This window comes from Haliaeetus albicilla, chromosome 12, assembly GCF_947461875.1.
Source record: "Haliaeetus albicilla chromosome 12, bHalAlb1.1, whole genome shotgun sequence".
Classification (NCBI taxonomy): domain Eukaryota; kingdom Metazoa; phylum Chordata; class Aves; order Accipitriformes; family Accipitridae; genus Haliaeetus; species Haliaeetus albicilla.
In genome coordinates, this window is record NC_091494.1 from 35,988,163 (window position 1) to 36,012,455 (window position 24,293).

General features: G+C 57.1%; 2 protein-coding genes across 5 annotated transcripts; both read left to right on the top strand.

Moving 5' to 3' along the window:
• Positions 1–1,180: 1,180 nt before the first annotated feature.
• Positions 1,181–6,906, top strand: FADS6 (fatty acid desaturase 6). 3 transcript variants are annotated; one of them, XM_069799120.1, is made up of 7 exons: positions 1,181–1,615; positions 1,772–2,211; positions 2,956–3,122; positions 3,628–3,808; positions 4,668–4,855; positions 5,450–5,629; positions 6,641–6,906. In XM_069799120.1, the coding sequence occupies exons 2-7, from the start codon at positions 1,863–1,865 to the stop codon at positions 6,788–6,790; spliced, it is 1,215 nt and encodes a 404-aa protein (XP_069655221.1). In that variant the 5' UTR covers positions 1,181–1,615; positions 1,772–1,862; the 3' UTR covers positions 6,791–6,906. The 3 variants fall into 3 exon arrangements, with proteins under 3 accessions (XP_069655221.1, XP_069655220.1, XP_069655219.1); XM_069799119.1 differs by having other exon boundaries at positions 1,775–2,211; XM_069799118.1 differs by having other exon boundaries at positions 1,182–1,615; positions 1,859–2,211.
• A 2,996-nt stretch (positions 6,907–9,902) lies between these two features.
• FDXR (ferredoxin reductase) lies at positions 9,903–20,785 on the top strand. Of its 2 annotated transcripts, none has more exons than XM_069799116.1 (12): positions 9,903–9,994; positions 10,655–10,752; positions 11,931–12,026; positions 13,333–13,455; positions 14,004–14,117; positions 14,638–14,739; positions 16,095–16,202; positions 16,374–16,458; positions 17,119–17,318; positions 17,653–17,824; positions 18,312–18,485; positions 19,224–20,785. In XM_069799116.1, exons 1-12 carry the CDS (start codon positions 9,949–9,951, stop codon positions 19,352–19,354), a joined length of 1,449 nt encoding a protein of 482 aa, XP_069655217.1. In that variant the 5' UTR covers positions 9,903–9,948; the 3' UTR covers positions 19,355–20,785. The 2 variants fall into 2 exon arrangements, with proteins under 2 accessions (XP_069655217.1, XP_069655218.1); XM_069799117.1 differs by lacking the exon at positions 9,903–9,994 and adding an exon at positions 10,109–10,562.
• The last annotated feature ends 3,508 nt before the right edge of the window (positions 20,786–24,293 follow it).

Here is a 24,293-nt window from a genome sequence, read left to right on the forward strand (position 1 = left end):
CACCACCGCTCACCTTTGGCACTGCCAAATGGCAGCCTGGCACCCTCGGAGCAGAGCTTTGTCACCGTGCTGCCACCATCCCTCGCGGCCACATCCTGGGTGTGATGAAGGTAACGAAGGCATCGTTCAGGAGCGGACCCAGCAGCCCTACCCGATGTACCCTTTGGGTCTGACACCCACCTGCCCATGGCCCGGCAGCACCCATGGGTGCTCTCCTGGCCGCGGGCTTCCCTCACTAACAAGCAGGTGATGAAAGCCATGCTGCGTATCAGAATGAATCACTGACCTGGCTGGTTGCAGCCAGCCCTGCAGCTTGCTGGGCTTTGGATGCTGCTGTAATTCGTTAGTGCCCCAGCTCTGGAAACGATCTTTCATAATACAAGCTCTTACAGTAGAAATGAAACCTCAGCAGGTCCTTAATGCACCCTCGGCTCTGCCCCTTTTGCAGCAGGTATGATTTATTTTTTTTTATTAATCTTTATTAATTTTTTTCCAGGGTATGATGACAGTCCCCTGGGGATTGACACAACTTGGGTGCGAGGTTTGCTTCCCTGCGAGTTGCTGCAGTGATGTGCTGTTACTGGAGGTGCTGAGCCTGTCCTAGTTTGGGGCTGGGGTACCCCAGCAATGGGTATAGCAAACCAGCCTTGTCTATGGATTTGCTAGATGTCAGTGTTCATCAAGGTTTTGGTGGATCAGTTGAGCTGATCTGGTTTTTGGTTAGGAGAAACAGCAAATTAAGAAGAAATCCAGCACCCCAGCAAGAAGTGATGTGTTTTTAGCCTTCCCCCGTAAAGAAGTGAGGCCCAGGATGTCCTGGTCTGTGCACGGGCATCCCCAAAGCTTTCCGAGTGCCTGTGCTCTGCCTGGGTGATTAGTTAGGAGGCAGTGATGCAAAAGGGAAGAAATCCTTATGAAATTCCTGAAAACAGCCTGGAAGAGAAGAAGAACTCGGGGGGGGGGGGGTCAGGGCCGGGTGCCACAGCTGCTAGGCACAGATCTGGGGTGCCCTGGGCTCTGTGTCCCCCCACCCCAGCACAGAGGAGGGTGCCGAGCAGCTCCGCAATAGCAGTTTGGGCAGGCAGGCAGCCAAACAGGCAGGCGCAGGCAGGCAGCCGCGCAGCCGTGCACTGCCCCTTCCTTCCCGCAGCCTGCTCCTTGCTGTGAAAAAGGCCGTTTTTCTCTCCAAAACGGCTCCCTCGTAGGACAGGCGACATTTGCTCCCGCTCTCCAGGCAGAAGCGAAACCCTATCCCTGTCCTCAGTGCTCCGCTTGGGTTTCTCAGGGCTATTTCTGGCTCTTGGCTCCTTCGCCTCCAGTGTTTCCACTGGCGCTCTCCATCTTTTTTCCACTCCTTCCCTCCTCTGCTGCCCTCACCTCCCCGTGCCCTCAGCCAAGCGTCCTTCCCATGGCCCCGCCGCGACGGCTGCTCCCTGAAATGGGCTGCCAAGGCGGATTATTGCCATCGCTAATCTGCATTCACCCTCCTCCCCGTCCTCCCCTGCTCCTCCCTTCTCCAAATTGCTGCTATACGGCACTGGTGTGCGGTGCCGCACGGGCTGGCCGGCCGCCCCGAAACGGCCAACGCTGGGAGAACCACCGTGCCAGGGCTGGTGTGAGTAGGGGGCTGTGGTGGCCGGGTGGCGACTGGTGTGTCCCCAGGGTGGGAGGTTGGGTGGCAATCCAGCCATCTCCTGTGGCTGTGTCCTCCTCGGGTTGTTTATTATTTTTTTTTTCCCATCCCTGCCCTTCCCGTGTCCTTTGGCGGCAGCAGGAGCCGGGAAGCCCATCTGCGGTGGGTCGGGGTGCCGCGATTGCTCCTCCGCGGGTCCTACCCTGTGTGGCCTCTGCTCGGCAGGGAGATGCCGCTGGAGGACGGGGACCCGGTGAGGCAGAGGGGGCAACGGGTCAACGGCGAGGTCAGCAGTACCCCCCGGCTTGGGGGGACGGGAGACCCCCTGCTCCGGGGCACGCCAGCACCCAACGGCAGCGGGATGGAGGCGATGGCAGAGGGCCGGGACCTGGGGCCAGCACTGGGTGACAGGGACGTGAGCCCCGGGGGGGGCCCGCAGCAAGCAGGGCAGCGTGAGGAAGCCCTGATGACCGAGCTCTCGGAGCTGGTGCAGAAGGTGGTGAAGAGCAGCAGCTGGTGGGAACGGCACGGCGTGGATATCGGCATCCTCGCCTGCAGCTTCCTCCTGCTCCCAGCAGGTAATCCCACTTAGCCCCTCCAAACTGTGGCTGGGGGGGGGGTTCCGTTGCCTTCTCACGGCTTTTTGCACTGCTGGTACAACTTTGTGCTGGAAGCCTATTAGCAACCTATTAAGCCTGTAACAAAGCCACGATAACCCCTTCACCCCGTGCTATGGGGCACCCTGACCCCACTGGAAACCCACAGTGGGTGACGGTGGCACCTGGGGTACAGCCTGGGGTGAGGGGACAGTGCCTGGGCAGATGGGGACAGAGAGCAACATGCTCCATCCGTGCCCTGCCATGGGGCAGGGAAACCCTGGCAGTTTTTGGTGACAACGGCCCCGGCGGGTGCAGGGGGATAGTTGAGGCTGGGGCTCCAGCGGCGCAATCAAAAAGCTGCAGCTGGTGCCTTCTCTTGCTTTTGAACTCCTGGGGATGCTGAAATCCTGGCAGGGTCATTTGTCACCAGTGGGATCCTAGCCAGAGCTGCGGGATGGGACCTGGCACCAGCAACGCCTGGTGCCATCACGGCTGGAAGTGGCCAAACCTTCAGCACGAGGACAAGCGTGGCTGGTCCAGCTGTGCAGGGTGGTGTGGAGGGAAGCTTTCTGGCTCAGGCACTTTAAATACCTGTAACTATGAGTGAAAAACAGGTTTAGGGCAGTGGCTCGCATGTGTGGGTGTAGCAACTACTCCAGCCCAGCTGCAAGCAGAGAGAGGTGAGGAGGAGTGTGAGCTCCTGCCTGGCTGGTTTGTCCATAGGGTTCCTGTGCCTGCGGTCAGCCCAGGCCATCCCTTTCCTGGCGGGTGTCCTTACCCTCGGCGTGGTGCATCACACCTTGACCGTGAAGGGCAGTCACCTAGCCAGCCACAACGCCTTGACGGAGTCCAAGTCCTGGGGCAAAGTCTGGGCCATCTTCTTCATTGAGGTGAGCAGGGCCAGGGGGTTTGGGTGACAGCTCCCCCCCTACAAAGCTCCATCAGCACCTTGCCAGCACCCCAAGCCCTTCAGGAACAGCCACTGGAGAAGAAGATGGATCCAAACCCTTCCTGATCCGTGGGCAGAAGGGTTAAATGTAAAGGAACGTTACACTGGGGAGCACCAGGAACAGCCCTGCTGGTGGGGCTTTGCCTGGAGGCAGCGGGGCAGGGGGGGAGCCCCCAGCTGGGGATGGCTCCTGTGGTGTGCTGGGCTGTGGGGTTTTGTGTTGGTCCCCTTGACCACAGGGCTGCAGAGCACGATAATGAGTTGTGGGGAGTGGTGGGAATGGTTTCCGGTGCTCAACTCTTAAGAAGGCCATTTCCAGACTGGTTTGGAGCCTGTGGGGTGCAGAGCATCTCCCCTGGGTACCTCTCCTGCCAGTCCAAGCCAGGTGGTGCCTGATCCTGGTGCCGTGGCTGTAGGCATCACCTCTCCTTTCTCTTCCCTCCCAGCTCTGCTCAGCTTTCACGGCCGAGCAAGGCACCTACAACCACGTGAAGATCCACCACGGCTACACCAATGTCATCGGCCTGGGGGACTCCAGCACCTGGAAGCTTCCTTTTCTGAACCGCTACGTCTACATGTTCATCGCACCTCTCGCGGTGCCCATCATAACCCCTCTGGTTGCTCTTGGTATGTGTCCCAACTGCCTTGGGATGGGGTTCTGGGTATGGTGAGCTTGTTACTGTCCAGATCTCACCCCACCAAAGGGTTCTGCTTCGTTTGGAGGCATCGCATTAACTACACCGGCCCGCAGCGAGACACAGGGCTGCAGCGAAGGCAGGTGATGCTGCATCTGTTCTGGGGAAGGCATCTGCTGCGTGTCTCCTTTCTGCTGGTGCTCAGAAATGCTTCACATTTTCCTGTGTTGGGTCAAGTGTTGGAAAGCTATTGTGAACCTGAAGCGCCCCAGATTTGCTCTCCTTTGATTCAGACCCTTGGCCATAGCAGGGTTCACCATCACATGGGTCTCTGGCTGGTCAGAGCATCATAATGATTTTACTGACTGCATGCAAGGTGAAGGTGTGGGAGTCTACAGGGACCGGGATGCAACGAGCTTGGGCAGACAAGGCAGTGGCTCAGGGGAAATAATGGTGCCAGGAAACGACTGGGGAGAAAAGCCTAGAAAATAGTAAGAGGCTGAGGAAACCCGGTCCATTGGGCTGAACACACAGCTCTGGGCAATGCCAAAAATGCAGACAATGACTTGGCAAATTGTAAGAAATGAAGATGCAGCCAAATCCCCATGTGATAATGCACAGCTGGAGCCTCTGCCCCACTGCCCTGAGGAAGCTCCAGGCCCCAGCCCCAAAAAAACAGCAAGTCAGCAGTGCTAGGGGGTTTAAGCCAACCTGGAGGATCAGGAAAGGGAGATGAAGAATGGGATGGGCTTGTAGGTTTATCAGCATGCCGGGCAGTCTGGCCGCTGGAGCAGCAGTGACGGGGAAGCATCAGCACCTTGCCCATGTGCTGCCTCTTCTTCCTCGCACAGATTTGTTGAGGAACGTGGAATGGAAAGTAGCTCTCCGGACCCTCTGCTGCATGTTTCTGGGTCTTTACTGCCATTACTGGCTGCTGCTCCACGTCTCGGGCTTCCAGTCACCGTGGTCCGCCCTGCTTTGTATGCTGCTCACCCGCTCCCTCCTGGCCCATCCCTATATCCACGTCAACATATTCCAGGTAGAGACCTGAAGCTCTGAGATGTCCCGATGGTGCTGGAGACAGGCCAGCCGCCACCCAGCGCTGGTGACATAGCCCTGACACTGCTGGCTGGGGCTTGTGTCAGCTTAAGGCGAGCGGCCTCGGTCGTCACATCCCTCGTGCCAATGTCGTCATGGGGAGGATCAGGCTGGTGGGGCTGGGGTGGAAAGCGGTGGCCCTGGGACAATGTCAGGGCAGAGGGGTGTGAAGGGCTGGAGGGTGATGTCCTCTGCGGTGGCTTGCAGGACTGGGGACTTTGTGTGTTTACAGGTGTAGGTGCAGCTGGTAGGGCAGGTCCTGGGATGGCGAAAGGCTGGTGGCTCCAAGTGTGGGTGCATTGGGGGAACAGAGCGCGGGTGCTCCTCGATGGCTCTGTGGAGAGACAAGCGCAGGACGGAGCGACTTTAGGGACGAACCCAGTTCTGGGGTTGGCAGCCAAACCCCAACACGTGGCTCAGCCTGGCCAGCACCTTCGTGCCCTCGCATGGCCAGAGCTGTGGTTGACTCCGTCTGGAAGGGGCTGGGGGGGGTGGTGACGGGTGCCACGGGGTCCCCACCCTGCTTTTCCCGCAGCACATCGGCCTCCCCATGTTCGCGGCCGATCGGAAACCCAAGCGGATCCACCTCATGAGCCTGGGTGTCCTCAACCTGCCCCGCAACGCCCTGCTCGACTGGTCCTTTGGCCACTCGCTCATCAGCTGCCATGTGGAGCATCACCTCTTCCCCAGCCTCTCTGACAACATGTGCCTGAAGGTGAGATGGTCCCGCGGGGCAGATGAGTGTGTTGGGAGGTGACACGGGGACGAGACCATCCATGTCCCCACCACCTCCTCTCCCTGCCACCGGACCTCTCTGCGCTGCTCCCCCCCATGCTAGAGACCTCTTGCTGCTTTGCAACAGCCCCTAACCCACCTCCCTCCATCCCACTCCTGTTTCTCCCGGGCTGCTGCTCCCTGCTCCTTCCACTGGTCCCAGTTCCAGCCTGCAGCAGCCTCCCAGCAGTCCAGGATCCTTCCAAACTCTTCCCTTGGGAAAGCATTTCCAGTGCTGCACAGTCTGGCTTTTGGTTTAGCTGGCATCCAGGCAAACCTCCTATAATTTTGGTCGCGCCCTTACTTGTTACTCTGAGGTGGGGGGTGTGTTCAAAACCTGGGCTCTGAGCATGGCCCTGGCTCGAGAAGATCCCAAGGCAGATCCGTGCGCTGCCCTTCAGCACAGGATCTCCACTGATTTAATGCTGTGCACTTATTTCCAGTCTCAAGTCAGGGGAAAAATTAAGTCATAGTAATAGAGGGAGTAGGAACACCAGTGGGGTTTGGGTCATGCCCTTTGCTCGAGCTCACGGGGCCAGTAGGACCTGTACCCCTGCAAAGGTGTGTTGAGGGAAGGGGTAATTAAGCTGGTGGCAGCCTCCCAGCCCTGCCGCCGAGCCGGCTGTGTGGGCACGTGGGGATAACTATGGGTGTGAGTGATGAGTGTGTGTGGCTGGCCCTTGTTAAAGCCTCGTTAGGGCTTCCCTCCTAATCCGAAGCCCTGTATAGGCATTTTGCTAGGGTAAACTCCCTGTATTGCTGCAACTGGAAATCACCTTCCTCTTAATTTTCATGGTGAAGAAGTTATAGCTGGTGCTGCCTTCTCCAGCCCTGTTTTGGGCGTGTGGCATGGGTTTTCTGGACACCTTGCAGGGAGCTCGGCGATGCCTCAGGCTGGGAACCTTGTACAAATGCCGGAGCATCCTGCATGGAGGTGAATTTGCCTTTGCAGATTAAACCCATCGTCTCCCAGTACCTGAAGCAGAAGAAGTTGCCGTACAACGAGGACACCTACGCCTCCAGGCTCCGGCTCTTCCTCCAGAGATACGAGGAGCTGATGGTCCACGCTCCCCCCATAACAGAGCTGGTGGGCATCCAGTGAGGATGGGGCCCCAGGACTTGGGGGGGCTGTTTCCTGCAGGGACTTGCAGCAGGGATGGTTTTAGCAGGATCGGGGCTACACAGACACACGCCTCCATAAAGCCATCGCGTAGGAAACATCTCTTCCCAGTGTCTTGCTTTTGGCTAGATAACGATGCACAGAGCCACGGCGGGAGGAGAGCCAGGTGATGCAATGGCAGGGACAGAAAAAGGGGGGGACCCCCCCCCCCCAGTTATTCCCTGCCAGGGCTTAGTTTTATCCACTCTGCTTTCACGCCTGGGGAGAGGAACCCCCCCATCTGCTGTCTGGGGTCTCCATGCAGCAGGACCAAGGGAATGCGGCACCGTGTCTGGGGCATCCAGAGCTGGTTCCTGGCTGAGCTGCTGGGCTCTGTAGGATGGAGCTGCAAATGTGGGGTTGGGAGCTCAAGGAAGGGGTGGATTGTGGGGAGGGGGTTGTGTCACTGCTGCCTGCGCTTTGCCTGACTTTGGGATAAACCAGTCTTTTTGAGGAACAACGATTTGGCAAGTTCAGCCTTAACACGTTGAAGCGCATCTTCTTTATTACTGGGTTTTGTTGCTGGAGCAAGTCGTACTGGTATCCCGCAGTGCCCGAGGCAGGGCTGGGGGAAAGACCCTCACCCCATGTGGGGTATCTGTATTGGGGTGCTGGAGGTGACCCCAGACTCGATCGTTGCTACTGCAAGAGTTTAGCAGGAGAATCACCTGCCAGAGGCAGGCAGGTCTCCAGGGCTTGGAAGACTTTCCCTGTTTAGGGAGGGTGAACTCGGCCCACTGAGCTGCTGCCAGCGGGTGGGATGCTCATGTGGCTGGTTCCAACTCCCCTCCAGGACACCGTGCCTGGCTTTCCTGGGGCTCTCTGCTGTTCCAGACCTGCAAGACTGATGACAAAGTCCAGCCCAGTGTCACGGTGGGGACCTGGCAGCAGAAAAGGGAACTGGCCCAACTGGGACCAGCGTGGGAGTCAGTGCTGGCTCTGGGCTTTGCGAGGCTTTGCTTCCTGATTCGTGCTGGACTCCCGGCCCCACAACCGGGATTTATAAGGCTAAACATTGCAAATGTGTCCTGAGGCACAGGGATGCTCTCCTCTGGTCCTGGGCCATGGCAGGGCGAGGGTTGCAGTGGGCATGCCCTTCTGTGGGCATCATGTACCCCATTCTTCTGCACCAAGTGCGGGGACATCCTCAGACCCACTGGAGAAGTGTCCCTGTGTGGGCACTGTGACATGGGGCTGGGATGGCCACTGCATGTCCCTGTGTAGTAGATCCAGACTCGGGGGTGGGGAAAGCTGGCCCTGGATCTGTCCAGTGTGACCCCTTTGGCATCAGAAATAGGGAATTACTGATTTATCCTGGGCTGGGGCCCGGGGGTTGCTGATGCCCTGGGCTGGTGGCATTGCCATGTCACCTCTAACCAGCCCCATGCGGGTTTATCAATCCATGACATTGTGAAACATCCAAAGGGCAAATTCTTGCCCTTTGAGTGTGGGTTATGCTGGGTCGTAGGTGGGAGGGAAGCAGGGGGTGGGGGGTGGTGGCTGGACCAAATAGCCTGAGTGCTCCCAGGGGTCTCTGGGAGCTTGGGGGTGGCAGAGACCCTCCCCAGAGCTGCCGTCCTGATTAATTTCTTAATTGAGAATCAGAGCTAAATTATGCTAAATGTGCCAAATTAATGGTGCTCTTGGCTCCAGTGAGGGGCAGGGGGGTGAGCACGCATTAGCGGTGCTTTCGGCTCAGATGGGGTAATCTCAGCCTCACGTGTCCCCGCTTGTGGGGACAAAATGCTCTTTCTCCTTCCATATTGCAAAGAGATCCATCTCAAAATGTTTCTAAGCGTTGGTGGGAGCAACAACCCTTTTCACAGCTGGATCTCATGGATATTGTATAATGCAGTGCCATCTAAAGGCAAGTGTTCGCAGGTCCTTCAGCCAGCAGGAGATGACCTGTGATTTGGGAAATATGTGGATTATTCCCTGCCAGAAGTGGCAGATACAGCAGCAGTTAATGGGGAAAAGGGACATTTCTGGCCTGTGCTTAGAACACCCCAAACTTCTGCCTTGAGCAATGCCCCAAATTTAAACTTGACTCTTTTTGTGGATGATCTCAATGCTGATATTTGGAACTGAGCCTCCAGCCTCGCCTCTCTAGGCAATGGGTTGGTAATTGCTGTGTTGAGCTAAGGCTGGGGGCTTGGAGCACAGGCACAGTCTTTAAAGCTGTCAGAAATCCTGGTCCTCGCCACAAACACCCTGAAGGAGTGGGTACAGACGGAGGCATATGGCCAGCTGCTGTTCTCAGCATGCCTTTGCAGAAAGCCATGAACTAATTTTCAAGACTGTGCAAGAAAGTGTGTGGGTTTTATGACCCTTATTAAAATCGGCTTCTAGCTGTAAAATCCTCTCAGTCTTAATTGCTTTTAAAAAGCCCCGTTAGTGCTTGCCTGCATGCTTTGGCATCCGTACAATCCTTAAACATCTCCTGGTCCCGCTGAGATGATTTCCCTGCCTGGTGTATTGCACAGGGGCTGAAGCAAGATGGGGTGCTCCTGCATGGGAACTGTGAGTGGTTGCATTTGAAATGAGCTGAGTGATGGGGATTAAGGAGGAAATAAAGCAGGGGCCGTGAGGGAGGCTGGGGTGGGAGCTTCGGCAGCAGCATTTATCTGCTGGCACTAATGTTTTATCCTTCACTGAGGGGATGCTGTGGGCTTCTCCTGGTGAAGCGTGGATGGCTGTGTAGCGGGATGGTTAAAATCAGTCTGAGCTTCGGTTTCCCCCCTGGGAGACCTCCGCAGTTAATCACTTTTGGCAATAAAGGGCCGCAATTAGCAGCCGCAGGGATGGAGCCGATGCGGGGAGCCCCAGGCGGGCAGGGTACCGCGGAGGCCTCGCCATAGAGTGTGGCGGCGCGGGCGGCCGCGAGAGGGCCTCTCCTTCCCTACTTCTCGGTGGTACCGCTGGTTTCCGGACAGCCGGTGGCGGCAATCGCGTGCCGCCATTGGCTGCTGATGCGGGGGCGGGGCCGTGCGGCGCCGTGGGGGCGGGGTTATGCTAAGCGTCGCGCTCTCCCGCCTCGCGATTGGTCGGCGGGGAGAGGGGCGGGGCAGCCGGCAGCAGTAGCGGCGGCGGCGGCGGCCGGGATGGGACCGGGCGGCGCGTGCTGGAGGGGCGGTGGCGTCCCGGGCGGTGAGGGGCGGGGCCTGGTGGCGTCACGGGGTCAACCGGCGCCGGGGGAGGGGAAGGGAGGAACACGTGTCTCGGGCCCGGGAGGGGGGGAACGGGGACCGGGGGCACCGGGGCTGCGGGAACCGGGACCGGCGTGCCCGTGCTGCAGCCCTGGGGGACCGAGGGACGCGGGGCCGGGGGGGAGACACCATGCCCTGCGCTCCGGGGCGAGAGTGCTGGCGGCCCGGTGCTTCTCCGACCGGGACCGGCACCGGGTCCGGGTCTGGGACTGGGTCCGGGACCCCCCCGGTGCGTGGGGCCTGGGGCGTCTCCGGTACGGTGCTTTCTAGGGCCCTTCTCCGGAGCGGTTGACAGCCTCTCCGCCACCACCGGCCCCGGCCCAGCCGTAAGCGCCAAGGCCGCAGGCTTGGCCGAGCGCGGGGGCCGCCGGCCTTGACCTCGACCTCGAGGCGTTTCCGCCTCAAATCTCTTCGGGGGGACGCGCCGCCGGGCCGGGTACATAAACCCCGGCCTTCCTCCGCCACCCGGCTGCCCGCGATGGCCGGCGTGGGGGGACGAGCCCCTTTGGGTCGGTACCGGGCTGGAGGGAAGGGCTATGGCCGGGCCTGGGAGTTAGCACCTCGTGCGGCATCACGTCCTCTCTGTCCTTCACGCCTCCAGGTTTCAAGCGATGGCTGTCCTCGTCCGCCCCGGCTCCTCGCGTCTGCGTGGTGGGCAGCGGGCCCGCGGGGTTTTACACGGCTCAGCACATCCTCAAGGTACCGGGGTGGGATTTGGGGGTGGGTGAGGGCAGGGACCTGCTCGCTGAGGGAGGCAACTCCATGCTGCCTGGCTCGAAGGGGGTTGAGGAGTGGTTTTGTGGGCTCCCGGCCCCGCTCCAGCCAAGCCTGTGTGGTCGGGGGGCTGCGTGGGGCAGCCCAGACCCCACAGAGTCCTCCTGGGCCCCTTTGCCTGGGGTAAGTATTGCTGATGTCGTCCCTGCCCTGCCCCTGGGCCGTGCAGGCCGGACCCAGGCCTGGCCAGGTTGCTGCGAGTTCAGCCCAAGTGATTTTTCTGGAATCAAATAAGCAGCAGAGATCTGCCTCGCTCAGAGCTGTTGTCACCCAACAGGGTTGACATTAACTATGTGTTAAAGGGAATGTGTAGGACCTGCTCTCCTGCCTCCTCCTCCCCCAGCTGAATTAAGGCACACGGGTGATCCTTTACCCGGTGTCTGTAAATGTTGGTGCTTCGGGCAGTCAAATCTCTGTCGGGAAATGAGGCCCAAGCACAGAACTGGGCTGCTGGCACCGACCAGAGATGCAGCAGCTTAACCCCGTCATTAAACTGTGCTGTGTTGTCTCCGGTACGTGTTGGAAAATAGCTGTTACTAAGCCTCAGGGACAAATTTCAGGGCTGCTTAATCTCTGGGAAGAGGCTGGCTCAAAATACAAGATAACAAAAGCCTTGCAGCAAAACATCTGTCTAAAGCTCTGACCCTGAGGTGACTCAGCTCCAGGGGATCTCGGGACACGGGCATCTCTGTGGAGGGCTGGCAGACAGCCTGGCAGGTCCACCAGCACCCAGGGTGCTGCGCTGGGTGCTCCCCAGCCAGTGTGGGGGCTCTTCCATCAGCCCCCCGGGTACGGGATAGCCACTGGTTTAGTGTGGAAGAGGAGCTGTGGATGGAGCCCCCCACAAGATGTACTTGATGGTGGTTGGGGTCACGCTCGCTGCTACACCTCACAATCTGAGCTGTCAGTAACAGGTACAGCATCATCCCGTGCATGGAAGAGCCTGGGAGAGGCTGATTCTGGCTACGGGATCTTCGTGCAACCCTTCCTCCTGCCCCGTATTTCCTCCAGCAGCAGGCGAGCGTTGCGTGTCCCTCCTGAGCTGCTGGGCTCACATGGCCTTTCTGTCCTCATCCCTTAACCGCGACTTCCTTCTCCTGCAGCACCACGGCGGGGCCCGAGTAGACATCTATGAGAAGCTGCCTGTTCCCTTTGGGCTCGTCCGTTTTGGGGTGGCCCCAGACCACCCCGAAGTGAAGGTTGGTGCTCGCCTCCTCCCTTGCCGTTGCGATTGAACACAATGATGGTGGTGGGTGCAGGCGAGGCAGTTGCCATCCTTTGTGGTGCCTCAAGGCTTGCTGTGGTGTGGAGCTGTCACACTGGAGAGGTCCAAATGTCCTCCTTGTCTGTGCTGAGACCCAGCAAGGCCACGGCTAGGTGATATGGGATGTCTGGCACTAGGGCTCTGGACAGCGGGTCAAAAACAGGGGCTTGTGATGGGAAGTGCTGCTCCTGGTGCTGGTCAGACTGGCCTAGAGCAAGACCAAGGAGCATAGATGGGTTTCTTTGTACCAGGAAACTTTAAGCTGGCAGAATCCTGCCCGCTCGCTGCAGTTGTTGTTTGCCTCTGCTGCGTTCATACCCATTCTGGTACAAATGTGTATCCTGGGAACACACAGATCTGCTCTTAGGAGTGATGGAGTTGGGCTGTAGGTGCACACCTAGGCAAAGAGAAGGTAAACCAAGGAGCTCTTTGAAATCAACCATATTCCTTTGCCTCGTAGTGGGCGTGAATTGTACCCAGGGGTATCTGCCGTGTCTGAACTGGGGTGAAGGTAGTTGGAGTGGTAGGACGCAGGAGATCCAGACACAGCAATATCTTGTGATGGTTTCCTTTAATCCCTGGAGATCATCAGACCAAAATGCCTGGATCCCTTTGAGCTGAGAGATGAGGAGTGGACATAACAGATGTGGGTTTTGGGCAGCTTCCGCCGTACGGTGGTATCCGTCCTGTTACCAGGCTGAGTCTGGCTGGAGCTGAAGGGGAAAAAGTGGTTGTTTTGCTGTGTAGCCCTGATTGCTCAGAGGAAAAGGCTTTGGGCGCCATCCTGCCCTGCATCCTCTCTTGGTGAAGTGGGTTTCAGAAAGGGTTGAGATGAGAGGCTGGCAAAGGGGGTCTGGCAGGCAGCACTCTCGATGGAAGGGGCTGTTTCGTGGGACTCCCTTGCAAGCCTCACCTCTGGGAAGGAGTTTTCTCCTATAGCAGGTTTTACTCAGAGGGGCCGAAGGTATTGAAAGTGACCTGTCCTCCCCAGGCGGGTGCAAAAGATGGATTTTCCTTTCCACAAAGGGTGGTGGAAAGAGTGCCAAGTCACAGCTGTGCTTATCTCCCTGTGAATTATCTGCGGCTGTTGTTAGATAAGAGTCTCAGAATAACTGACTCAGAGAGGGGGAGAAGCATCTCAAGGCTGCGGGTGACGGGAACGAGGACCTCCTGTCAGCAGCAGGCCTTGGCCCCGGCTGTGGCTTGGACATAACTCTCCGGCACTTGTTTGATCTCGGCAGAACGTGATCAACACCTTCACGCAGACGGCGCGCTCGGAACGCTGTGCCTACTACGGAAATGTCACTGTGGGGAGGGACGTCACGGTGGCAGAGCTGCAGCAGGCTTACCACGCTGTGGTGCTGGTGGGTACTGTGCCTCAGAGCCAGGGCTGCCTTAGCTCCCCAGAAGTCCTGGGGAAGGTCTGCAGGGTTATTCCCCACTGGGGTCTCAGGAAGAGGGTTTGGGCAAGGTGTTTCTGGGTGCCTTATTACCGTGGCAAACTCTCCCCAGCCTCGGGACAGCTCAAACGCTACAAGGCTTGTCTGAAGCCTTGGAGGGAGCATGTGCTAGAGCATGGCATCAAATGCAGGTCCCTGAAACCCCGCTGTAAGGGGCAGCGGTTGAGGAACCTCTTCCCTGTGATGGCCTGATACAGATTTGTCCCTCCTGTTCAGTCCTTAGCTTGTCATGCTCTGCCTTGGCCCAAGGAGGTCAAGTCAAGTTTGGCTCCGGAGCCCGGGGGATGAGGTGGATGAAGCCCCCGTGCTCAGGCTGTGTTTAGTCCTTCCATTGAGTATCCTGGTCCCCGGGAAGGGTTGGTAGCCGTGCAGTGTCCCTGGCAGCAGCTGGAAGGGGAGATTTGTGTTTTGGTATCAAACCCTGCACATCTCTGTGTCTGCTCCCTCCTCAGAGTTACGGTGCTGAAGATAACCGGGTCCTGGGGATCCCAGGGGAGAACCTTTCCGGCGTTTATTCGGCCCGAGCGTTCGTGGGCTGGTACAATGGGCTGCCTGAGAACCGGGACGTGAGTACAGCAGTGTGTTTCCCTGCCCTTCCTCCCCATCCTGCATCCCAACGCAGGCATTCAGCTCTAGATTAAGTCCTGAAAGGCCTGCAATTGGAAAAGATTAGCAGGCACCACGTTAAATCCTTCTTAGATGGTAGAAATGTGAACAATTTGCACATCAGTGAGAGCGGATTAGCTGGCTCTCTAGGTTGGCAGCACGTTTTGGCTGGGCCAGATGGGAACCTGGGTGGAGTGATCCTCTGCTTTGGCCTGAGGAGGTTTTTTGGCCAAAAGAGCTCCTGCTCCCAAGTTGCCATCACAGGAAGAGAGGGAGAGGCATCGGTTGGGGTGCCCAGAGTGGCTGTGTTGCTGTGTCTGCTTGGGAAGGCGGCTGGTGTGGAGTTTCCCCATCTGCACCACCTCTTTTTGGGGAAAGGAGGGGTGGAAGGGAATTTGGGTGTTGGGAACAGGTCCGAGGGGGCGGACATCATGGAGGCCAGGTGGATTTGCTCATGGATGGGTCGGTCTTTCCCCACAGCTGAAGCCCGACCTGAGCTGTGACACAGCACTGATTCTGGGTCATGGCAATGTGGCGCTGGATATTGCGCGGATCCTCCTGTCCCCACTGGATCTCCTCAGGGTGAGTCACAGGGGTACTCCATGCCACGAAGGCAGCTTGGGGCCCAAATTCACTCTCTGCTGGATGGGTGCTGGTTCCTGGCCATCTCGGCAAAATCTCAGACTCTCCTGTCTTTGGGATCTTTCCCCAGGGAAGGCTTTTGCCTCTCGGGTGCACCCTGTGGATTCACAGTCCATAGGGAGTGATCCAAGGCTGTGGCCATGCCTTGGGTAACGCTGCAGAGCTCTCTGCATTGCTGCTGCCTCCTGGGCTGCTGGTACCTAAAAAGTTGGCAACTGAGCTTCATCCCTTCCTTTCCTATGAGAAGCAAAGGAGGAGCTGCTTGTCCTTTTCCACCACCAAACTAGAAGCTTCTCCTGTTGGATTTTTTTTTTTTTTCCTACTGTAGTTGAGGGCAGCAGCCTGATTTCTGCTGGTAGCACTGGGCACACTGGTGGCTGGTCCAAGCTGGTGGACCTCTCCTGCTGCTGTGCTTCCTTAATAGACAGCTGGGAGCTGGTCTGCACCAGCTGTTCCATACAGCTGCTGCCCCAGATGTTGGCAGCAAAGGCTCTCCCTCCTGGAGAAATGCCATGAGGTTTGTTACAGCTGTGCAACAACTTCCTGTATTAATATCTAAATTAAATTAAAAAAAAAAAAAACAAAACTTGGAGATACTGCTAACCAGCGGCTAAAGCCAGCTGGGATGGGAAGCAGTGCTGCAAAGGACATGGCACTGGAAATGAGTGCCAGAGTGTGCAAGCTGTTTCCTGTTAAGAATATTGGTCTGGAATGGTTTATCCTGGTGTCCCTCCCATCATGTTTTCTCTAGAAAAGATCTTCTTGCGATCTAGATACATGCACATGACCGAAACAGAGCATAGGGTTGCTGCAAGATGCCAACCATCAGTCAAGCCCTGCCGAGCCGATGCTTGTGTTTGTGCTCGGAGTTGCCCTGGGTGGGCAGGCAGTGATTTAAGCTGTGGTTTGCAGTGGGTTTCACTCAAATGCCTGTATATCCTGAGCTGGGAAGTCACCCAACAGCATCTGCAGGCACCCCAAAATTGAGATGACTGGAAGGCTTTGCTCTGTTAGCCCCAAGGTTAACCTGCTTGGGTCGATCCCCCAAGCCAATCTCACGGGATGCTGGCTTGTTACCTTTAGTGCATTATGGCCTCGGAAAGTACATTCAGTGATGAGGGACCAGCTGTGCAAATAGCTCTGTGCAAAGGGAGATGACTTGTTTTCCATCCTCGCCCAGGCTCTCTGCATGCACAGCCTGCTTTTCTCCTGGTTTTTCACCTTTAGAGGCTGTGCCTTCCTCCCAGCTCCCTCCAGATCTGCCCTCGTCCCACTCTCCTGTCTCTGTCTTGCAGAAGACAGACATCACTGACAGCTCCCTGGCAGCTCTCGCCTGCAGCAAGGTGAAGCGTGTCTGGCTGGTTGGGAGGAGGGGACCTCTCCAAGTTGCTTTCACTATCAAGGTAAGGCTGGGGGTGCTGGAGGGCAGCCTTGAGGCCCAGGGTATCCATCGCTGGTGGGGAGAGGTGGTCTAGGGATGGGTGGGGAACCCAGGCTGCTGAGGGAAGAGGGCCTGGGGCTGTTGGACAACCTCTGTGCACTGGAGGTAACATCTTCCTGCCTGCAATTCCCAGGAGCTGCGGGAAATGATAAACCTGCCTGGTGCCAGACCTGTCCTGAACCCTGCTGACTTCACAGGCCTTGAAAATGCTATTAAAGGTGAGGGAAATGTGCCATGCTCTTCCAGACAGGGACTCACCTTGACAGGTGAGTGGCCAGGAGTGATCTGGAGATGCTCAGAATATGCATCAGAGAAACTCTTTGCCCTGTGCTTAATGCATGGTGTGTGAAAGCCAGGTGACCATGATGTGGCTCATCCTTAGAGTGCTAGGAGGCCACAAAGACCAGGGAACAGCCTGTTTTTGTGTTTGTGCAGTCATTTTGCTGCTTGGGTGTGATGCTTTTACTCTCTGTGTGATGAGGGCAGGAGATTTGGGAGGGCTGGGGGAGCCTTGCAGGAGAGATCCCAAGGCTGTTGATTTAAGAGCTTCCTGCAGACCTAAAAAGAAAACACTGAGTTCAAGGGTGTCCAGAGACTTGCTCTTCTCCACAGGCTGCTGCCTCTGAACACCAGCAAGACAGCGAAATCACAGGCTTTGATTTGTGTATCCCACTGGCTTCAAGCCTCAGGAGCTCTCCTGGTCACTTTGACTTGTAGTTTGTCATCTCAAAGGCGTCGGACTCCCATCAGCATGACAAACTCCAGATGGACACACATACCACTGAAACTGTCTTGACATGATCTCGGCTCAGCTCAGTGCCATGTCCCAAGGGGTTTTTGCTGAGGTTCCTGTTCTGCAGATCTTTCTTTCTTCCTAGATGCCCCCAGGCCCAGGAAGCGACTGACTGAGCTGATGATTAAAACAGCCCTAGAGAAGCCTGCGGAGAAGGTGATGGAGGCGCAGGCAGCAGCCCCCCGGGAGTGGGGGCTGAAGTTCCAGCGCAGCCCCCAGGAGGTGCTGCCCACCGCTGATGGGAGGCGGGCGAGGGGCATCCGCATGGCCCTGACCCACCTGGAGGTACGGGCTCGTGGCGGGGCTGGTATGGCCCTAAGCAGGGCTGCAGGGATGGAGCAGGACACTGCTGCATCCCTGCAGCCCTTGGGAATCTCTCCAAAGACAGCTTTGTGTTCCCTGGCTGGTTGGAGTGGTGGCTGGCAGGCTCTTGGGGAAGCTGGTACCACTGACAAGAGCCTTTCATCTTCTAAAGAGAGCTCCTTCCATGTTGCTACTGCTGCAGAAAGGACTTTAGCAAATACGTAGGGATCAAAGATGCCAAAGGGGACTGGAGGAAGCTGCTGCTCTGAATCTGGTGACTGTCTGGTGGTCAGTAGCCTCTTCCTCCTCCTTTCAGGGTTTGGGTGACTCTGCTAAAGCTGTCCCCACTGGAGACATGGAGGAGCTGGAGTGCGGGCTGGTACTCAGCAGCATTGGCTACCGGAGCCTGCCCTTGGACCCGGTGGTACCCTTCGACACCCAGCGCGGCGTTATCCCCAACAGCTCAGGCAGAGTGGAGGGCGTTCCAGGTCTGTATCCGCCGGGATGTGTGTGGGATGTGTGTTGAGCACAGCTGGTCAGTTGGGGGCTTTGGGGTGGGAAGCTCCGTTCACCAAAGGCACTGATACAAGGCGGTCGCGTGCCACAGTCAGAGAGTGGAAACTGAGGAAACGAGCTGCCTCTGTCAGGCGTTAAGAACTGGCCCGTCCTCAGCTTGCGTTAGGGGTGTCTGGTTTTGCAGCAAACAGCGCTGAAGATTATGGTGGTTTTACTGGGCCTTGGAGTCTGTTAGTGAAGCAATCAATACAGCCCATACAGCTGCTTAGTGCTGGTCTGCAGGTACACAAATTCCTGTGACAGCACCATCGAAGGGCCTCGCTCTGTTCCCACCATAGGGGTGGATTCTTCCACCACTCACAGCTTGATGTGACGCCAGGGACAGGGCAAGGACTTGCAGCCAGGAGGGTCCACAGCCACGTGCTGGACCGAGCCTGGCTGCTCTGTGTGCCCGGGCAGGTCTGTACTGCAGCGGGTGGGTGAAGAGAGGACCCACGGGCGTGATCATCACCACCATGAACGACAGCTTTGACACTGCCCAGTCTGTGCTGGAGGATCTCCAGCTGGGCGTGCTGGACGTGTCCACCTCCAGAGAAGGCTTTGGGGCCGTGGAGAGCATCCTGCACAGCCGAGGTCAGTGCTGGGGGGGTGTGAGTGGCTGTAGCAGCCAGCATGAAAGTATGATGCAGCCAAACTCCTCCTGGATCGTATCCTGGGGCAGTGAGTCCTGCGAGCCGCTTTTGGGAGCAGAGTCTGAACCATGGAAATGTGTTGTGCTGCTGTCATTTCATTGCTCCAAAGCCCAGGGAGAGCGGGACTTGCATTCCCTCAAAGTCGGTGTCATTGCTAAGGTTAATGACCACTTTTGGGGAAGGGCCATTAAAAGCAGCATGGACCTTGGGTAAAATGTCACTGTCAGCTGCCTAGACAGCAAGCTATTGCTCTTGAGTGGTTTTCCTAGTAATCCTTCCAGGCAAGTTGGGGGAAAGATTAAAATGCCCAAGAGAGTAATTTGCTGTTGCTGTGTTTAAAGGCATTCAATTAAAGTGTGTGTGTGTTTTGCCTCTTAACTGTCTGAGGTTTAGCAGTGAACTGGAAGCATTTTGTCCCCTAAGGTGGTGTCGTGCTTGCCATTGTTACGGCTTGCAAAGGTCTGACTGATTTGAGTCAACTGGAACCTGCCATCCCTCTCCTCACGGTGTTAGAAATTATTATTCCTTCGTGAGGCTGAAGTCTGATGCCGTGTTGGAAAAGGGCAGGGTTTGCTGGCACATCACGTCCCTGCTAACGGGGGAGGTGAGGCTGAACTCATTTTTACTTGAGTAAAGTAAAAGGTTAAGTTCTCTCTCCCATCTCTTGCCGTCACCTCAGGGGTCCGTCCTGTTTCATTCTCGGACTGGGAGAAGATAGATGCTGCTGAAGTGGCAAGAGGCAAAGCTGCCGGCAAACCCCGGGAGAAGATAGTGGATCCTCAGGAGATGCTGCGGCTGATCGGTCACTAAAGCAGCAGCAATGGGAACATGGTGCTGGTCCAGCTGGTAATGCCAGCGGGTTATAGACAGGGCCCGGGAGCACAGGGCTTGTGCCCGGGGCTAGTGGCCGCTCTGGGGAGGTGTGTGACACTTGAGCCTCTCTAGTAACGATGAACTCGAGTTCCCAAAGTGAATGTCTCAAAACATCTGAAGCTGCTGGCTGGCCCCACATCTTTGCAGCTGGCTGCCACTCCTGGGGGTGATTCTTGTCATTCGTGTCCTTTGAGCATTAATGAATTGGCTGGCACAGGTGAGGGGAGATGTGCACCTGGCAGGAGTCCTGGCCACACACTTTTCCCCATGGCAAGCCACACGGAGAAACTTTGTTGTGTCTTGCTCTCTCCCCTTTAAGCCACAAGCTTCATTGCCTTGTCATTCGTGCCCGAGCAGGCTTCTTTTCATAATAATTGTTTTTTAAATAAACCCTTCCAGGAAAGCCAAATTGGACCTGCTGCTTGAGTCTGGCTTCTTTGTCTGTGACTGCCTTAATCTCGGAGCAGCCAGCCGAGCACTGCGTCTCCTGCAACATGTCCCAAGGCAAGGCAGCTCCTCTCATGCAGGGAGGGACTGTTTGCTTGTTGTAAGCTCTAAACAAACAGACAAGGGCATTAATTTGCTTTCTGCATCCCACAGTTTAAACACTGGCAGAGCCTGGGTTCTAGCTTGTGGGGTGGACTGGGATAACAAGTATGTAACTGCCTTGTTCCAGATCATGAGGGATCCAGTGTTGGTACCTGCCAGCACTGACTGGTGCAAGCAGTGCCTCGAGCCCTTTCACTTAATTCACTGGTGGGGATTTTTTTTTTGGCCTGTGTGTTTTGAAGCTTATTAAATGCTTCTTTTAGCCCAAATTGACTACGGTGATGGTGTCAGGTTTTAAGCCAGATTACAAGCCGTGAGCCGTAATCTCCTCTTTATCCGTGGTGCAGGGGCCGCGTCAGCGTGGCCCCCTCCCCTGGCCATCCTGCCACCCACGCTGTCCCCGACCTCCTGTGCTCCCCGCGGGAGCACTGCAGGATTGCAACCGCTCCTCTCTGACCTGTGTAAATGGTGACAATGGCAGTTGCTGGTGACTATGTGTTAGAAACAAATTAGGCTCCGTGATGGAGGCAGAGGGTAAATCAAGCCAGGGCAGCCGGTGGGGGTTTGTCTCAGGTCTGCGCTCAACCTCCATCTCTGCTGAGCCCTCTCCCATGGTAGAGGGCTTGTCCACCGGGCGCTGTACTCCCACCCCATCTCTGGTCCAGCCTTAGGGAAGGGAGATCTCTGGCTTCTCTCTTTTTTTCCTTTTTTCCCTCCTTCCTTTTCTATTTAAATCTCATTTGCAAGCTCATTAAGAAACTCAGGAAATGTGATACTGGGAACTCGTACGCAAACGAGCAATAAAGCTTTTGTCGAACAGCTGCTTGTGTGATGTGGCTGTTGTTACGTCTCGCGGCTGATGCAGTCCTAATGCTGAACTCTTGAGCGGGAGATTACATCAGCTCTGGGTTCGGAGGTGAAGAAGCGCTTTGGAAAGGGGGGTGTGGAGGCGAGGGGGTCGTGCTCCGGGCAGGGAGCAGCCGTTTCGGTAGATAGCCAAGCCAGAAACGTGACAGTGAAGGGGTGGTTGTGGCTGCATCAAATCTGCAGGTATCAGGAAAAGATAAGCCAGCTCTTCCCCAGGGTTTTCTTCCACATCGCCTTGAATGTTGATGTCAGGGTGTTTTTGTAGCCATGATGCAGGCCACCGTGCTTGTGGTGAGCACGGCAAATGGCTGTTCCCAAACTGGTGGTGCTTCAGAGTAGTTTTGGGGCTGTGATAACGGATGAAGGGGAGCATCTTTCCTTGCTCAACCCAGAACTTGGCCAAGGCCCTGGGGTTAATGCTGGGCTGAGGGAAAGCCATGGGATGATCAAGGTCAGCGAAGGGCGGGGATGGAGGGCAGAGCCTCGTGGGCAGAGGAAGGATCATCACGATTCTGTAAATCCTTATTCCATACCTCCAGCTCCCCTTTCCTCTGCTGCCTGCATCCCCAAGCCCCAGCCGGGTGTCCTGCTGCCTCCTGCCTCCCCATTTCCATCTGGTCCTCTCCATCCTTCTCTCCAGGGACCGGGATGCGTCTGGCTTCCCTGTGAAGGTCCTTATCCCCGGTCGCCGTGTCGTTAGGTGGCGCTGGGAGGCCGGTAACGGGGAGAAAATTGGGGCTGAGTGGGGATGGAGGGGTGACCTGGCACCCCTGGGGCTGGGTGTGTGTGTGGGGGTGACCCAGCTCTCTCGCTGCCTGCAAAGCTCCAGCAGCCTGCCTGGGCTCTGAGCAGGCTGGGGGGCCCAGTTCGGTCGGGTTCTGCTTTTAGGCACGATTAACCTTGTGTTTGCTCCAGGTATGTCCCGGCCACGGTGGTCCGAGGGGCGAGGGGGGACAGCCTCGCTGGGCAGCCACCCCCTCGCCCTCCACTCTCTTGAGCAGCCGGAGGAGCAGCTCCAAAGCCATTTTCCACAGCCGGGAAGGCGATGCTCTGAGTGACACCAGTCTGCTGTTGGAAAGAGGCCTGAAAAGCTGAAAGTCGTCGCTGCCAGCTCTTAATGTGGACTTCCCTGCTCTGATGAGTTATGGCTCAGCTTAGCTTTAATGAGACTGCACAAAGCTGGTGGAGATCAGCATCTGGTGAAGGATGGCCTCGAGACCCGCCAGGCAAGGCTGTGTGGTTCCCTTCTCGCAGCTCCCCGTGTCACGCTTTCCTTGCTGTCTTGTGTGCTGCTCTGAAAGGCAGCCAGGCTGGGTACAGAGCAGAGAGAGCTCATCACGGCGTGGGATGGTTGCACAGTAAGTGCTGTTCAGTTGGGTCTTTGCAACCTCCTGCTGCTGCTTTGCGCCCCTGTGCCTCGGTTTCCCCGGTCTGCAGAGCTGTGCGGGCTAGCTCTTCTCTCCCCTGGGACTCCTGCCTTGCATGGGCTGCTGGGCAGCTTGGAGTAATCCAGGGAAGAAGCAGGTCTGAGACACCCCAGAAGCTCCTGTCGATGCCGCCTTTTGCAATTACACCTGGGAGACAAGTGCAGAGGCTTTCATTGGCTTTGCTAATAGGCTGCTTGCTGAACTCGGCCTTTTCAAATGAGTATTTAGAGCCCCTGAAGTGGGAGGTTACCTGTGCTCTGGAATAAGGGAAAAACCAGCTTAAGTCAGATCCCTGGCCCAGCAGTGAAGAGCTGTGCTCCAGTTTAAAGGCCAGCTCTGCGATCAGAAGAATGGTTGAAAAAGCTTTCCCACAGCATGGCTAATATATAATTTTCCAGCCCCATCCCCGGAGTTAGCGTGGCCGCAGAGGCGGTGTCCGGTTTTACGCCGTCCCCTCGCCACATGAATCACCGAATTGCGGCATCCGCTGCCGGGAGCCTGGGTGAGTCCGTCTGCACCGGGGCTTCGCCGGGAACAGATGGCTCCGGAGAGTGCTGACTTCAGCGCTTTGGCTGAGCACAAGCATCGGCCCCTGAGTGTACCCTCCCCTCGCCGCTTGCTCTCCTGGGCACGTCTTCTCGTACCTTGTGCGCTCTTCTCTCCGGATCCACACCCAGCCCCGGGCAGGCATGGCAAACAGGTTGGGGTTGGGGTACCAACCTCTGGGGTCACTGGAGTGGGTTACCAGCCCCACTGCACCTAGGGAACCGCTTCCCCTGTGGCACATCATCACCCCTTCTCCGAAAGGACCCCAAGCACATCCTTGGCTCCAGACCCACCAGAGGCTCATGGTTTCCACTCCCAGCCTGAGAAACCTAACCTTCCAGGGACCCGCACTCCCCAAAGTCTTGCCCGCAGTCGGAGGGCTGTGCTGGGGAAGGCAGCGGTGCTGCGGGGGCCCCGCAGCGGCTGCAGGGCGGCCGTGTGGGGCTGAAGGTTTTTTCCCCCTGCTTGGGGTGAATTACTTTGGAAATGGGGGCTGCATGAGCCCATTTCCCGAGGTTGGGAGGGGAGCAGAGGTGAAGGAGATGTAAACTCCCAGCAGCTGCTTCGAGGAGCTATTTAGGGATACGACAGCGGCAAATAAAGTTGGAGGGCGAGGGCTGGTTACGCCCCAGAAAGAAGCGATATCCTCCTTTCCTGGGAAATTTCCATTTCCAACCCGCTGGCTTTGGCTGCCTCATCCCCAACCTCTGGGGCAGTCCTGCAGACACACACCACCCCAGGAGGAGGAATTATCCCTGCAGGGATGAAACCATCCCTGTTTATTTTAGCTCCCTTAATTACTGTGAGGGTAGGACGCGGTGGCAGCGGAGCGGAGCTGAGCCGGATCCATGCCGTGCATGCACCGTGCACAGCACCATCCCCGTGGCTTCTCTCCCACCTTTCTCCTCGCTCCGCTTTCTGCCTCGATTGCTTTTGTGACTGCTGGGATCCAAGATACCGGCCAGCTCTGTGTGGTTATTTAAGCACCTGAATCCCCTTATGGGATGGAGCAGATGGAGAGGGGGGATGGTGCCTGGGGGTGACCTGGGAGCCGAAGGCAGCACAGGGGGAAGGTGATCTACACCCATGTTTTCTTCTTAAGTGAGACCTAGAGGGCCAGGGCGAGGTGGGTGCCCAGGAGTAGGAGTGGCTGGGCTCAGACCTTCTTAATTTTTGGCCAGACTTCTGGGGAATGGGGGTTGGCAGCCGACAGGCAGGAGTGGGATGGGTGCAGGTCCGGGGTTAAATCTCTGGTGTCACAAGTGTCACCTGGAAGGCTCAGCTCTGGCAGAGGGACCTGTGGGCATGGTGCTGTGTTCGCCCTGTCCCACGTCGGATGCTGTTAGCGGGATGCAGGCTCCTGTGGGGACAGCCCAAGCGGGCTGTGTCACCCAGCTGCCACCCTGCCCTTCCAGGGATGGCTCCGGCTTTGTGCTGGCAGTGCACAGACCTGCGCCCTCTCCTTCCCAAAGTCCTGGTTTAGGATG